At 47.9% G+C, this 14,436-nt stretch overlaps 6 protein-coding genes and 1 pseudogene across 7 annotated transcripts; 2 read left to right on the forward strand and 5 right to left on the reverse strand.

The window, feature by feature from the left end:
* Window positions 1-46: 46 nt before the first annotated feature.
* On the reverse strand, window positions 47-986 carry H257_18725 (hypothetical protein). Its single transcript, XM_009847852.1, has one exon. The coding sequence runs from the start codon at window positions 909-911 to the stop codon at window positions 135-137; it is 777 nt and encodes a 258-aa protein (XP_009846154.1). The 5' UTR covers window positions 912-986; the 3' UTR covers window positions 47-134.
* Window positions 987-2,305: 1,319 nt separating this feature from the next.
* Window positions 2,306-2,380, reverse strand: H257_18726 (annotated as a pseudogene). The gene has a single exon. The product of its transcript is annotated as a tRNA-OTHER (tRNA).
* Window positions 2,381-3,372: 992 nt separating this feature from the next.
* On the forward strand, window positions 3,373-4,364 carry H257_18727 (hypothetical protein; the record flags this gene model as incomplete). Its single annotated transcript, XM_009847853.1, has 2 exons — window positions 3,373-4,088; window positions 4,235-4,364. 2 exons carry the CDS (start codon window positions 3,373-3,375, stop codon window positions 4,362-4,364), a joined length of 846 nt encoding a protein of 281 aa, XP_009846155.1.
* Window positions 4,365-5,791: 1,427 nt separating this feature from the next.
* H257_18728 (hypothetical protein) lies at window positions 5,792-6,618 on the forward strand. Its single transcript, XM_009847854.1, has one exon. It carries the CDS (start codon window positions 5,843-5,845, stop codon window positions 6,554-6,556), a length of 714 nt encoding a protein of 237 aa, XP_009846156.1. The 5' UTR covers window positions 5,792-5,842; the 3' UTR covers window positions 6,557-6,618.
* Window positions 6,619-8,040: 1,422 nt separating this feature from the next.
* Window positions 8,041-8,433, reverse strand: H257_18729 (hypothetical protein; the record flags this gene model as incomplete). The annotated part of the gene is made up of 1 exon (XM_009847855.1): window positions 8,041-8,433. One exon carries the CDS (start codon window positions 8,431-8,433, stop codon window positions 8,041-8,043), a length of 393 nt encoding a protein of 130 aa, XP_009846157.1.
* A 2,004-nt stretch (window positions 8,434-10,437) lies between these two features.
* H257_18730 (hypothetical protein) lies at window positions 10,438-11,201 on the reverse strand (the record flags this gene model as incomplete). The annotated part of the gene is made up of 1 exon (XM_009847856.1): window positions 10,438-11,201. A coding segment is annotated over one exon (723 nt), but the record flags the coding sequence as incomplete, so codon positions are not given.
* A 706-nt stretch (window positions 11,202-11,907) lies between these two features.
* H257_18731 (hypothetical protein) lies at window positions 11,908-12,619 on the reverse strand (the record flags this gene model as incomplete). The annotated part of the gene is made up of 2 exons (XM_009847857.1): window positions 11,908-12,017; window positions 12,082-12,619. 2 exons carry the CDS (start codon window positions 12,617-12,619, stop codon window positions 11,908-11,910), a joined length of 648 nt encoding a protein of 215 aa, XP_009846159.1.
* Window positions 12,620-14,436: the final 1,817 nt, after the last annotated feature.

Here is a 14,436-nt window from a genome sequence, read left to right on the forward strand (position 1 = left end):
CCCAGAAAGACACAAGCCACCCACCCTCACCATGCTCGAAACGCAACCCGAGTACAATAACACCATCATATTAACGTTACTGTGTGTTTTCATCTACAAGCGAACATTCAGGACTGTGTCGTTACACAAAACGCTTAGCAAGCCGGCTTGGTGGTCGTGGGCGTGGGGTTGGTGGGCAAGTAGGGCTCGATGAAGCTGCGGGCCAACGACAAGCGGCCGTACACACCCGGGAGGCCAGGGCTGGCGCAGCCAATGCCCCAGCTGGTCACGCCGGTCAAGTACTCGACGCCGTTCTTGGTCACGGTCAACGGTCCGCCAGAGTCACCTTGGCACGTGTCCTTGTCGGCCCCGCCGGCGCACAAGTGCGTGGGTTGGATCGTGTTGTACGACCCGAGCGCCTTTTGGCAGTCGGCGTTGGACCAGATGACCACGGGCGCTTCGAGCAGCACGGGGGATTGCGATCCGCCCGACTTGGTGGTGCCCCACCCGCGCACCCACGAGGTCGCGCCCGGCGCGTTGAACTGGTCGTCGTCCCAGTTGAGCTTGACCACGGGGAACGTCGACGCTGTTTCCAACTCGAGCACGGCAAAGTCGTACTCGTACGTGTTGGCGTTGTACTTGGGGTGCTGCGTGCGCTTGACGATCTTGATGCGTTCACCGTCCTGGTTGCCCTTCAAGTAGTGCGTGCCCACGGCCGCGAACGTGGCCCACGAAGACGCCACGCAATGCGCCGCAGCCACGAGGATCTTGGGGGCGACCAACGACGCGCCGCAGCTGGACGAGCCAGTTTCGGTCGAGCGAAGACCCGTCACGTACGTGTACTTGCCGATGGGGGTTTCCGTCCCGTTGACGATTTCGTATTGGGCGGCAGCGGAGGCGGCGACGGCGGCGAGGGCGAGGAACTTGACCATAGCAAAGTGAATTCGAAAATGAGACGAATGACAATGTGGTGGGGTGGTTGTCCACTGTATTTGACGTGTTGTGAACCACGCAAACCTGTTGGGAGATGTAGGGTATTTCGGGTTTCTGCTGGAAATATATGGAGTGGGTGGGGTGGCACCATATGGTTTATGAGGATTCACTCTGTCCGACAAGATGGTGGGTAACAGCCTGTTTTTCTACAATTCATTGCAATTGTGAAACGAATTTCGTGGTTGAATCAGGTTACTAGTACCACATTAATGATCATGTTGCGGCTACTAGCGTTTCGAGAACCTTAGTCTTATGGAAGCTCGTACGTTCTTTAATTCTGGTATACTCGCCTACAATAAGCTCACCGTGGCTTTGACTTGATCTAACTTACAGTTAGATTGGGATTATGGACGTACGGGAACTGTTCGTACCGTATTTGTATGGAGATTTACCTGGTACTTCTTGTGGGCTGATATTTCACCTCTATAACCCATGTCGCAACTCAAGGTAATCCAGGCCTGACCATGCATCGTCAAAGTACTATTAGTATCTACTAGTACTACGGTTGTACTATTAGTAGTTACTAGGACTACGGTAGTACGAGTACTATTAATACAGTAGTACTATTAATAGTAATAAGTTGTACAATTAATAGTACTATGTAGTATACTGTATGAATTATTGGAACACTATAAAAGTACCGTTACGGGAGCGCTTTGGAAAGAGCACTGGAACCCTCCACGAACATACTGTGTACCGGTACCCGAGTGAAATAGGGGATTGCGCTAGTCAATTGGCGGAGTGGCCGTTGAATTTGGTCCTTCGGTTCATGGACCGTTAGATTAGGCGGTGTGGTGCCTTGTCGAAGTGGGATTGATATTATACAAGGGCTTACACAGAAAGGGCTCCCGTGGGAGAGTTGCACGTTGGAGTTTGTAGAAAGGTCCATAATACTATACTGTACTCCTAAGTTTGAACTGAACTAACACTAGATTAGCGAATACTAGTAAATTGGTAGCTAGACCTCTAATATGAACCGCTGTACGTGTAGTAAGAGCCTGTTCCAAGTAGAATTGAAAAAAAACGAAAAATGGGGTGACAAAATATTTCGTCCCATTTTCTACCCATTCTATGATTAATTGAGTTTGGATTATCATTTTTAAGACATTCCTCGCGAGGGCCGACACTAGAACCACATGTTCTGGAACCGCTTCGCCAATTGTAACGCGCCTGCTCGACCAGGGGCGGTGTGTAATCTTCGGTTTTTACTTCGCTCAACGCTTCATACCTCGTGCTTCGACCGATCTTCTTCGAAGTTCGGTCCTCGTCTTCGTACGCAGCCCTTGTTATCCGGATTCCCCAGGGAGGGACGGATAACTCCTTGCGGAAATAATCCGGGGAATCCGGGGATCGAACCCACGACCTTTGAGTTAAGAACCCGATGCTCTACCACCTGAGCTATAGTAGTTATTAATATACCTCCCCTTTGACAGTGAGCTATTCCCCCCCCCATCTACCCATTCTATGACAATGATTGATTGGGCATAAATCATTAGACCAGACCAGACTACGGTGCATGATGATTGGTCAATAACACAGTCAAATAGCCATTTTGGACATGCAGCCCAAAAGTGTACCCGAGCCGTGCTCGAGGCTGAGTTCCAACTCTTGCGTATACCAACACCACATGGTACTGGGTACGAAAACAGTGTTGATGGAGGGGCGCGGTTGCTACATCCGTCGATCGACATGAGGGCGGCGCCAAGGTAGCAACGACAGCAACACACACGGCAATGGTCGAGTCCATCATGTGATGAGATTGCGATCAATGATTGGATAGTGAGACATCCATTATTATCCAGTCATTGAGGGTATTTGCTGAATTGATGAAATGGGGTCATGTACCCCATTTTGAAAAATGAATGAGTTGGGGAGCGTTTTGATTGGATAATACCCATTTTGAAAGTAAATGGAACAGACTCTAAGCCAAAACTCATAGATAATCAAAGGCAAAAGTTGGCAAGGGGCAAGCACTACGTTGATGCATAAGGCATAAGTATAAATCAATGGATCCAAAGGACGTTTGAAAGTACACTCGTCACTTCTAACTTAAACAACGATATAGCAAATCTCGGCATACAAGTTAAGCCAGTCGAAGTGAATGTGTTTATGTTATACTTCGTGTAGCATAAATCATGTATAAATATCGAATCGATTTGCACGCAGATCCCATTTTTTCACTTCAACACACTTTACCTTGAACTTAGTATACAATTGTACAATTGTACTGAGATTAACAATCAATGAACCATATAAAGGCGACAGACATCTCAGGGAAGCGACTTATGATTGGCCAACGTTCGATCTTTAACGGACAGATAATTATTCTCATTACAACAACTCAGTCGACTTCAATTCATTGGCGACCAAGGCTCATTTCTGAATTTCACTGCTCGCGGCATGATCAGCCTCCCTCACGCGCTTCGTAGCGCTAGCACGACCAATGTCATTCGGGATAGCATCCAGTCTATGTACGTGACCGGATTGAGCGAAAACAAATCGTCGGCTGCCTTTTGCAGTGCAGCGCTCATCGCCCCCATGTGGCTGCTTACGTTGGCAGAGTGTGTCAATGCGTCAAAGTGGGCCGCAATTGCATCCAATTCTTCGTTGGGCGACGATGGGACAGAGCGCATTGAAGTTGATCGTTGGGTCCTGCAGCCCCACTATACCAACAGCTCGGGCTATCAGCAGTTGGCCTTGTTGGAACTGAAAACAGCAAGCCAGTACGCCCCAGCAAACATCTCATGGAACGACAACTTACCGGACAACTCCACTTTGTGGGTGCGTGGGTTCGACACTTCCACATCGGACAAGTCCCTGGTGGAAACCACGGCGAAACTATGGCGCTACGACGAGTGTGACAAGTTTTACTACGACCACCAAGAATACGGACGAACACTCAACGAATCCATGCTGTGTCTTCGTGACAGTCAATGCCAGCAAGAACGAGGCAGTGCGGTCATGGTAAATGTCAACGGTACAAGCCGATTGATTGGCCTTACCTACTGGCAAAGCGGCAACACCACCATCGCCCCAGCAGTTTTCCTACCAATCACATCTGCAAAAGAGTTCATTCAATCCACCCTTCAAGCGACAACTTCTGCTAATTCATCCACGTACCCACCAATTGGCTCAACCAGTATGCCCTCAGTGACTAGTCCTATATCAACCAACCCCACTAGTACCATTGCTAACCATCTAACTACCCCCGCCCCTACACAAGGCACAACTCCCCCCAAGAATCCTTCACCCTCTGCCACAGGGCCTGGATCGACCGACCCAAACCAACTAACACCAACCGGCTCAATACCTCGACCTGCTGGCCCAACCCCAACTGGTCCCTCTCGTACAAGGCCTACACCCACTGGTTCCGTCATGAGTCCATCGGCTAGTGGTCCTGCGTCGACCAAACCAAATGTACCGGAACCTACCGCCTCGACCAACCCCAACCAACCAGCAAACACTGGCTCCACACCCAAGCCCACTGGTCCAATTCCGACTGATCCTCGTCCAACTGGGCCTACACCTACTGGCCCCACCGCGAGTCCATCGACTACTGGTCCTGCGTCTACCAACATAAACTCACCGGCATCCACTGGCTCCACACCACAGCGCACTGGCACGGCGACTCCATCATCCACCAGTCCTGACAAACCTACTTCAAACCCATCAACTATGTCGCCTTCTCGTTCACCGTCGACAGTAGTCGCTACGACGAGACTGCCCCTCACGACCATGGGCCCTGCTTGGACAACTACGAAATCGCCAGCGACCACGGCACCCAAACCTACCACTTCCCCGCCAGAGTCGGTGACTCCAATTATTTTCTGTGGCAGTGGCACGAATCCCACAGGTGGTCATACCAAGTGCTAAGAATGCTTCCCAGTATTTCCCAATCATGGAACTCAATGCCTTGTGTGGGGTGTTGAACCTAACTGACTGGAGTGTCGCTCGTAACAAGCACAAATATTATGGTCATTCATGGTATCTTGTTGTCGCGAGGGGACAACCTAGTCTTCGCATGAGAGGATTTGAGGTAAGGAGCATATTTGCACACTTTCTTTCAAGGATCAAGATGTTGTTGAGCAAATCGTGAGCAATATGTGATCCGAAAAACACAATCTGATTTGTATTTATTTCATAATGTGAAACCGAATTGTGCTTTTCGTCCAAGATTGGGGGGTTACAACAAATCGAACAAATCAATATGTTTGACTAAAATGAATCAAGGTTCATTATGATTGGTTAAAACAAATGAATATTCACAAGATCGTACCATCAATATCAATAAACAAATGAATAATCACAAGATCGTACCATCAATAGTACCGCTAATCCTGTAAATGTTATACTATAATAATAGTAGCATATATTGCGCAGGTTCGGCGAAGGTTGGGCGGCTCATTCAACCAATCGCCCGAGGAGCTTTTGAGTAGAACACACCTGGAATTGCCATAAAAGGCGAAATACACAAGTTGGATTGGAGGAAATCTTTGGTCGATGGGAGTACGTAAATGCAGTGGAGATTGGAAGGTAAAACCCAAGCAATATCGTACGAAGCCCTCATGAGTGTCAGACGCGGTATAGGGGCTGCATGGGTTGTATGAGGAGGTTGCTATCATCACACACTCTCAGTCATGGGTGGGCCGCATGGATTAGCTTCGTTGTATTGAACCAGGTTGTATGCATTTAATGCAAACATGCAAACGGTTCGATTATAGAAATGACCGCAAGAGCTCTCTTACATTAAACTGATTCACAGTTTCATTCATAGAAGAAACCATCTTGTCCATACATGGAATATCACTGACTTTACGTCCAAAAACTGATTCAAATCAGTGTGAAACCTCATTTTGGAACTCGACCGGTCATGCAAAAGCTGTTTTGGATTGCCGCCACGATGGGGACGGTTGTGGTACATGCATACTCTGCTGGCTTCCAGAACGCAAAGATATCCCCGTACGTGGCTCAACTGCGCTCGTCTGCGAATGATCCCATGATTTGCCAAGGGATCCTCATCGACCCTAACATTGCCCTCTTTACTCAATCATGCGCGGAACTTTACGACGAAGCGGACAAAGTTGTGATTGGGGCTAGTCGGATCAATGGCGGGCTGGACGACGGCGAGTGGAATAAAGTGCTAAGCAAAGCCTACAGTCCCAACCGTGCCCTGGATTTTGCATTGGTGCAATTGGCTCGGCAATCCAACTACACTCCAGTCCAAATCCTGTGGGACGACGTCGCCCCTGGCAAGGTAGTGTGGCTGCGTGGTTGGCTTCCATTCAACAGCGACAAGTCGGTGAATCGGCTCGAGGAAACTACGGTTCAAGTTATTACGAACGACCAGTGTCAGGCCAAACTCAAACGTCCTATGTACGACTTCGAAGTGTGCGGTGACAACGACGGGATTGACAGCTGCAGTTCGTACATTTCTGGATCCCTTATCACCGAGATCGGTGGGCGCGATTTTCTCGTTGGCACCATGTCGGATTACCAATGCGTGCACAAGCCCGTGTACCAGATATTCAACCGTCTCTCCGCCTTTCGTCCGTTTATTGAGCCAATTCTGTGCGGCGGAAAGTAACGACGTCCTTCTGTATTTGGCAATCGGAAAAGTTGTTTGTTGCCAACGAAGAAATACTCCACCGACTTTTTTATTCAAATTCGTTTCCACATGAAGTATAAATGTAGCTGTGATGATATTTGACGAAAACCCATCATTGGTCAAGTGGTTCATTCTCCTCGACCAGCACCTACATCCGTTGACCGCAACTTCCTAGGCGTAGGAGTCGACGGACCTCGACGCCTGCGATGCAGTCAATGCGATGCAGTAGCACTCTTGTATCGAATTAGTCCATGTCGGCATATTTGCTGCGGTCGGTGCATACGTCTCCAGTGACGTTGGTTTTGGTGGAGCTAGCTTTGGAAGGGGATGGTCGTTACAATATCCACAGAGCACACTCACGACATAGCAACACGATCGGATCGATACTGGCCAACGGAATCTTCCCTTGGTGACCAAGCCGCACGTGGATGTCCACGATCCACAGAGCACACTCACGACATAGCAACACGATCGGATCGATACTGGCCAACGGAATCTTCCCTTGGTGACCAAGCCGCACGTGGATGTCCACGATCATTTCCACGGCGCCACAATGAAATGCACTCGACCAGGCACGGTGTTCGTCGACGCCACCGCTGTGAAAAGCTCCTGGTTGACCACGACGTTCTAAAGCGTTGTGATGATTACAAATCCGTCGAAAAGAATCATGAAGAAGCTGGAGATGATGGTCTACGGGACGTCGAGCGGCTCCACTTTTGGTCGACGAACTTGGCATGGAACTACGGCAGCCGACTGATATGATTTGTAGCATATCGATGAACGTCATTCTAGTACGATCCTGGAACAGCTCCTAGAAGTTGTCCACCCACTCGCGACCTAAGAAACTTGGTGTATTGGACGACAAAGTTGTAGACAGCACGACAAGACACATGGCGTTGCCCACAGTTACGAACAACCTCAATTGAATTGATTGGTCCAAAATAGCGAAAGTGTTTGACCATTAGAAGAAGCTCTTGTAAATATGGTGTACCTTTATGCTGCGACAACGACCAAACGTTACCCACGCCATTGTACTGCGTAGCAGTATTTTGCAAACCGTTTTAGTCTACTTCTACGTTTGTTATCAAAACGACGCTTAACATATGGAGGAGATGCTGACGAGGTACAGTATGTATTGGCATGGAAAGAATCATCTTCTACCTCTGCAAAGTATATATCATATTGAGAACGATCAAGGTTGATGGCATTTCAGGACATGTTTACTGTTAATGCACCCAATCACAGCTTTTTTGCATATCGACTTGCTAAACACCTCTAATATTGTCCAGTTGCCACGAACATGAAAATAAGGACCATCACATTTCTTCAATGTAGGTCTAACGCTGATAAGGGCGGGTACATATGCCCTGCAGCGGTGGAAACGAAAATATGAATGAACAACTAGCTAAAAGATGTAGAAAAAAGAGCTTGAAATAACATAATTGCTCAAAGTATGACAACTACTATCCTCTGCACAGGAAGGGCTCGATGAAGGAACGACCGGCCGAGAGGCGATTGAATACCTGGAACTTGGGGTCCCCGACACAGTTGCCCATGTTCAACGTGCCAATAAGGAAATCGGTGCCACCAATCTCGATCATGAGGGATCCTAAAAAGAACGACCGGCAGCTGTCGATGCGGTCATTGTCGCCGCAGACTTGGTGGTCGTACAAGTGGCGATCGATTTTGCCCTGGCACTTGTCGTTGGTGGGGATTTCAACCTTGGTTTCCATGAGCTCAGACTCGGCCTTGTTGAATGGGAACCAGCCACGAAACCACACCAGTTTGCCAGGTTCGAGATCGTCCCACAGGATTTGGACAGGTCGATGTTTGGAGGGCCGAGACAGCTCCAACATTGCAAAGTCCAGGGTATGGTTGGGACTGTAGTATTTCCGGACCACTCGGATCCACTCGTCGCCATTTGAGCGGCCACGCCTCGAACTTGCCCCAACCACAACGTTGTCTGCTTTGTATTGTTCGATGCATGTTCGAGAAAAGAGGGCGAAGCGGGGGTCGACCAGAACACCTTGGCAGATGATTGGGAAATTCCGGACCGTGCGCAGTTGAGCCATATACGAGGTCTGCTTTGCCTTGTCGATACTAGCAGAGTATGCAGTCACCACCACCGTGGTCGTGGCGGCTACTGCAGCAGCAGTCCAAAGTAGTCTTTGCATGACACGTCGAGTTTGGAAATGAGGTTCCTCATTGAAGGGCGACAGTTATTTGTTTTGCAGTAAAGTCTGTGATGTTCAATGTATGGACAGGGGGGATTTCCATGAACGGATCTGTCAATCAAGTTGGAATTTTGGTCGGTTCGATATCATGTACTTCAAGGGTTTAATACAGCCGTGTTCCCATCAACGACTGCATGTACCCATGTCATTGGACGTGGCAAACACCACCGTGTGACAATATGGAGTCATCTACGGCGATGATCGGCCATGAAACGCATGATGCTGTAGCTTGTGGGTGATGTGAGCCAACGTGTAAGGCAAGACATCATAGTAAGACTTCGTTGCGGTAGACTCAGGTACAGTACGTTGGTGTTAGCAATATCAATGCAAGTCGAGATGAGTGAGTCTTGTTTCGTCACGAGTACCAGAATGACGCCAGCACATGCAGCCTGCAAGTGGGTTTTCGACGATGTTGCATATGCTGTGTTGTTGTCGGCACTCATTACACCTAGCTCAAGCACGTATAAGTTATTAAGCAACATACTGGTAGTTACTGCTGCCCCATGCATTTGTGCCGTGCTTCAATTTCCCGGGTGGCTAAAGGATCTGTGCACAAATTTCTCGCACCCAGTGTCCGTTTTGAAGTCCTCAAGGTGATGTGTATTACTTTCGAATGATGGGTTTAATACGCTTTCACTCACTATACAAAACTACTGTGTTTCGTAAATGAGGAAATCATCAAATGCTAAAAATAGCATTAGACCGCGTTTTCGTCAGAAATCTTCATGATGCACACCAGACTCAAAGATATGCTTCGAAAAGAGTTTGAGAGGGTTTTTGTCAGAAATCATCACAGCTACATATTGCGGATTCTACTCGAAATTTCCATGTTCGATTTGGTTAAATCGAACAGAGCAGAGGTTTTGATCGGTTCTGAATCCGCCCTAATAGTATAATATATAGATATATAGAGGTAGTTGCGAATTCACATTGGAGGCCACAATTATCAGGATTTCGTCGCGCCTCGAACGTTCTCCGCATCTGCGTGGGGTGCTTTTCACCCCACGCAGATGCGCCATTCGCAGCGTAGTGGAGGTAAGCTTGCTTCTGATTATCGGGAGGAGTTTGGCGCATTGCCGGGGTTTAGCGTTAGCGAATCACTGGCGATGCGCCAACCCCCGGAAAATGAAGACTGCACTTCGATATAACTTATGTACTTTAGGTTCCAGAGCGTCGGGGTTCCGAGGTGTCAGGCTCTTCGTGGGGCACGTCGTTGTGTATCCACTTCATTTCTTTCGAGGTATGTGATATTTCATGCGCGAAGCGCCATCCCTAATTCCTGCCAGCACACTAGCGCAGCGGCGTGTTAATTAGAGTGGACATCATTGGATGCTAAGAATAGAATTAGAGTGGAACTCGTGGGATGCTAACAATAGGATTAGAGTCCATTCCATCATCGCTGAGAGTTTCAAGCAAGTCGGACAACGCGCGAGTTTGATTCCGCACCGACTCCTCCAGTCGCATGACGACAAACAAAGAAGTTGGATGCTTGAGTGCTGAAATTAACGTCACATGCAGCTACAGTAAGGCTGCCGGCTTCCGAGCTGCTGTACAAACTAACTATGACAACGAAATGAAGTGAACACGATGGCCGTCCGACCACCATTAGACCAAACTAAGAAGACCTCTTGAGATGCTCATGATTGAATATTGACGAGTTTAAGTAGCTACGTTCCTTTGCTCAGGAATGACTCGATAAAGGTGCGGTCGGCCGAGAGGCGACTGAATATCTGGTACACGGGCTCGTACTCGCAGTTGCCCACAAACAACGTCCCAATAAGATAATCGCGTCCACGAAGCTCGGTGATGAGGGATCCAGAAATGAACGAACTGCAGCTGTCAATGCCGTCGTTTTCACCACATACTTGGCTGTCGCGCACGTAGCGATTGAGCTTGAACTGGCATTTGTTGTTTGGAATGACTTGGACCGTGGTTTCCACCAGCCGATTCAAAGATAGGTTGCTGTTGAATGGATGCCAACCACGCAGCCAGACCACCTTGCCAGGGGCGACGTCGTCCCACAGGATTTTCACCGGTGTGAAGTTGGATGGTCGCGCCAACTGCACCATGGCAAAATCCCGGGTACGGTCGACACTGTAGAATTTCTTGAGCACTGAAATCAACTCGCCGTCGCCCAACCCGCCATTGGTTCGACTTGACCCAACCACCACTTTGTCAGCTTCGTCGTGGTTTTGGGCGCATCCACGACTAAAGAGGGCGTAGTGTGGGTCGATGAGAACCCCTTGGCAGATCATGGGATCGTTTGCAGACGAACGCAGTTGAGCCATATACGTCGACATCTTTGCGTTCTGGAAGCCTGCAAGGTATGCATTCACCAACACCCCGGTCATGGCGGCGGCAGCAGTCCAAAGCAGTCTTTGCATGACACGTCGAGTTCAAAAGTGTGGTTTGCAGTGCGCACTCCTTGAACAGTTGCAGTTATTTGCAGTAAAGTCAGGTTTGTACAAAAACGTACGGACAAGCGGGATATCTATGAACGGATGTGTCAATCAAGTCAATGTGAATACCACAGTGAACTTCAAGGGTTTGTCTATCCCGGAGTATCCAGTTCCATTCGACAAACTCTAATATTTGGAATCTCAATTCCAAGGTGCACTTTGTGACGTGCAATGTCAACGACTTCATGATCGAATTTCAGGTTTTTGTCGTTGGAGTGCTTTTTGAGATGTCATTGAGTTGACTTGTGTGGTATACATACCGAATAGGGAAATTTTGAGCTTACCGACGCACAATAACGTTACATGTATTTGAATGAACTTTGTCGATGTACTAGTATCAACTTGACGATTCACAACTTTATCTTGAAACAGCCAGCGCATATTGCATCATGGGTTGTGCCACACTTACCTCTATATCCAACTACCACAGCTATAGTCGATAATTGACTATGCCCTTGTTGCGTAGCAAAGGACATGAACGTTCCTCGAGGAGAATGAGAGTTTTGCAAGGACAGCTCTAAAAACCGGTAGATGTGAACCTGTATTGGAATGAACACGATGCACATCCTAACTTGTAGCCCAAAAGTCTGAAGACAACCATGTTGACATTTCCCTTATGTATTACTGACGAATGTAGCTACGCTCCATTGCACAGGAATGGCTCGATAAAGGAGCGACTGGCCGAGAGGCGTGTGAATACCTCGTACACGGGCTTGGACTCGCAGTTGCCCGTGGTGAGCGTGCCAACTAGAAAATCTCTTCCACGATCCAAGAATGAACGAACTGCATTTGTCGATGCTGTCGTTGTCACCACAAACTTGGTGGTCGTATATGTTGCGATTGTGTTTGACTTGACACTCGCCATTTGGAATGACTTGAACTGTCGTTTCCACGAGCCGATTCAGCGACTTGTCGCTGTTCGCTAGAAACCAGCCACGCAGCCACACCACCTTGCCCGGGGCGACGTCGTTCCACAGGATTTGCACTGGTGTGTAGTTGGATGGTCGCGCGAATTGCACCATTGCGAGATCCATGGCATGGTTGGGACAATAGTAGTACTTGTGCACGCGTATCCATTCCCCGTCATCCGGCTCGCCATTGAACCGACTTGCCCCCACCAACACCATACTTCCCTTGAAATCTTCTTCGTACAATTTGGTGCAGGCTCGAGTGAAGAGGGCGAAGTTGGCGTCGATGAGAATCCCTTGGCAGATCATGGGAGTTTCCGCAGACACACGCAGTTGGGCCATATACGTTGTCATCTTTGCGTTCTGGAAGCCTGCAAGGTGTGCATTCACCACCAGCGCGGTTATGGCGGCGACCGCGGCAGGCCAAACCAGCTTTTGCATGACACGTTGTGTTCAATAATGTGGCTCTTGCAGTGCAATGTATGGACAATGTAGGATTTCTCGGAAGATCAATCCATCAACTCCGAAGCGAGGATCTCATGGCTTCACGATTTCAACTTCGTTTTCTACATATACCAGTTTATATCTATCTATCGGCCGTGTTTACTTCTGATCCATGGTTCTTGTCACTTGCCAATCACCAAGGATAATATATGTCTGACTGTTTCCAGGATATTTGGCGGCAATCTGAAGGAAAATGTGGAGTTGAACGGCTTGTACTTCGGCAACGTCGATTAAAGTTTGCAAATACATATTGTGAATTCAGTCCAAGTTTGCTCAAACCGATCGGTTTCGGGCAAAAATAAAAACCGACCCCCAAATCAATCCATAGATATTATTTCCAATCAATGTTAGCTGGTACTAGGCAAGTCCTGGGAGCTCCAACACTACATGGCGGCTGCACGACATCCGTATGCTCGTCCTAACATCCTGTACGGGTATCGACATTGCCACTGTAAGTATTATCATATTGGGTACTTTGAGTTTATGACAGTAAGATTGAAGCGAGTAGAAGTTCGAATTCACTCAAGGGAGAATCGAGAGTTAATCGAGTTCAGTTTCAGCACCGTCGGCTGCTTAGAGAATGCTATGTGGTTGAAATGTACCATGTGGGATGACTTACTAGTTCGGTTCGAGATGCCGCCTAATTGTAAGTACTGCTTTCTCCACGCATTCATGCGTAGACGGTCATGTGCACTGGAAGTCATTTGCGGAATGAGATCTCAAAAAGACCAATTCCCCGAGTGAGTGGGTTACACACCCACTCAATGGTCAAATGCCCACTCACTCAGGGAATTTGGTACTATTGACCTAAAACGTCCCTGAGTAAGTGGGTGGGACTAATTGCTTGCTACGATAAGTACAATCCTGAAGTTCAGCATTGCACAACACTGCGCGAAGTATGAACGCACCTGGGACGCAGTAAAGGCAAAGTACGCCGCCTAATGGAGAGAGACGTTAGTATGCATCATGCGATGGAGAGGAGGTCGTACAAACACGGCGATGGACACGAACGTGACCGTGATCCACTTGAACGGGTTCCATGATGACGCCGCCACGATGTCCCAACAATGTTACGTGTACTACTAGTACTACTAGTAGTAAGCTTCCTATTAATACTACCACTTGTACTGTACAGTCTGTAGAGTCTGTAAGGTACGAACGACAATAGTAGTACTAGTAGTACAGTTGTACAATCCTAACGTTAACGTTAAACACCGTTACGAAGGCAAACAAGGTTGTAGAACGTTAATCGTACCAACGGTGAATAGTACAGTATAATACTAACGTTACTCAAGTGTGTTAAACAGTAACAGTATTCTACGTAAGCTGCACCATTGCTGGTAGTAATTCGTGGTAATTCCTCCGAGTAGTAAATTGATGGGATTTGAAAACCTCATCACTTAAATTGAGCTTACACCACACAAGGCGACAGCAGCCATGAGTAGTCTATTGGGGAAATGCTATTAAAAATAAGCTTACACCACACAAGGCGGCAGCAGCCATGAGTAAGTAGCATATCGGGGAAATATAATTAATGTCGCTAGGCTTAGTGGCAGTAATAACGTTATACACGAACGACGAAAGTATACTTCGACAAATGCAAATGTTCCTTATAATTCGGAGCATCAATCTCCACAAGCAACTACTTGCCCCCTCCAACTTTTGTATTCAATTTTCAGTGAGCTACGCGTAGACTTCAGTTGGTTGTCGGGGTTCCAGTAATATCGTTTCGAAGAATACCGGTATATATATAT

The sequence above is a fragment of the Aphanomyces astaci genome (genome assembly GCF_000520075.1).
Source record: "Aphanomyces astaci strain APO3 unplaced genomic scaffold supercont1.207, whole genome shotgun sequence".
In the NCBI taxonomy this organism is placed as follows: Eukaryota; Oomycota; class Saprolegniomycetes; order Saprolegniales; family Verrucalvaceae; genus Aphanomyces; species Aphanomyces astaci.

Coding starts and splice junctions, on each gene's coding strand:
- H257_18725 (XM_009847852.1), bottom strand. CDS start 911: ATGGTCAAGTTCCTCGCCCTCGCCGCCGTCGCCGCCTCCGCTGCCGCC.
- H257_18728 (XM_009847854.1), top strand. CDS start 5,843: ATGCAAAAGCTGTTTTGGATTGCCGCCACGATGGGGACGGTTGTGGTA.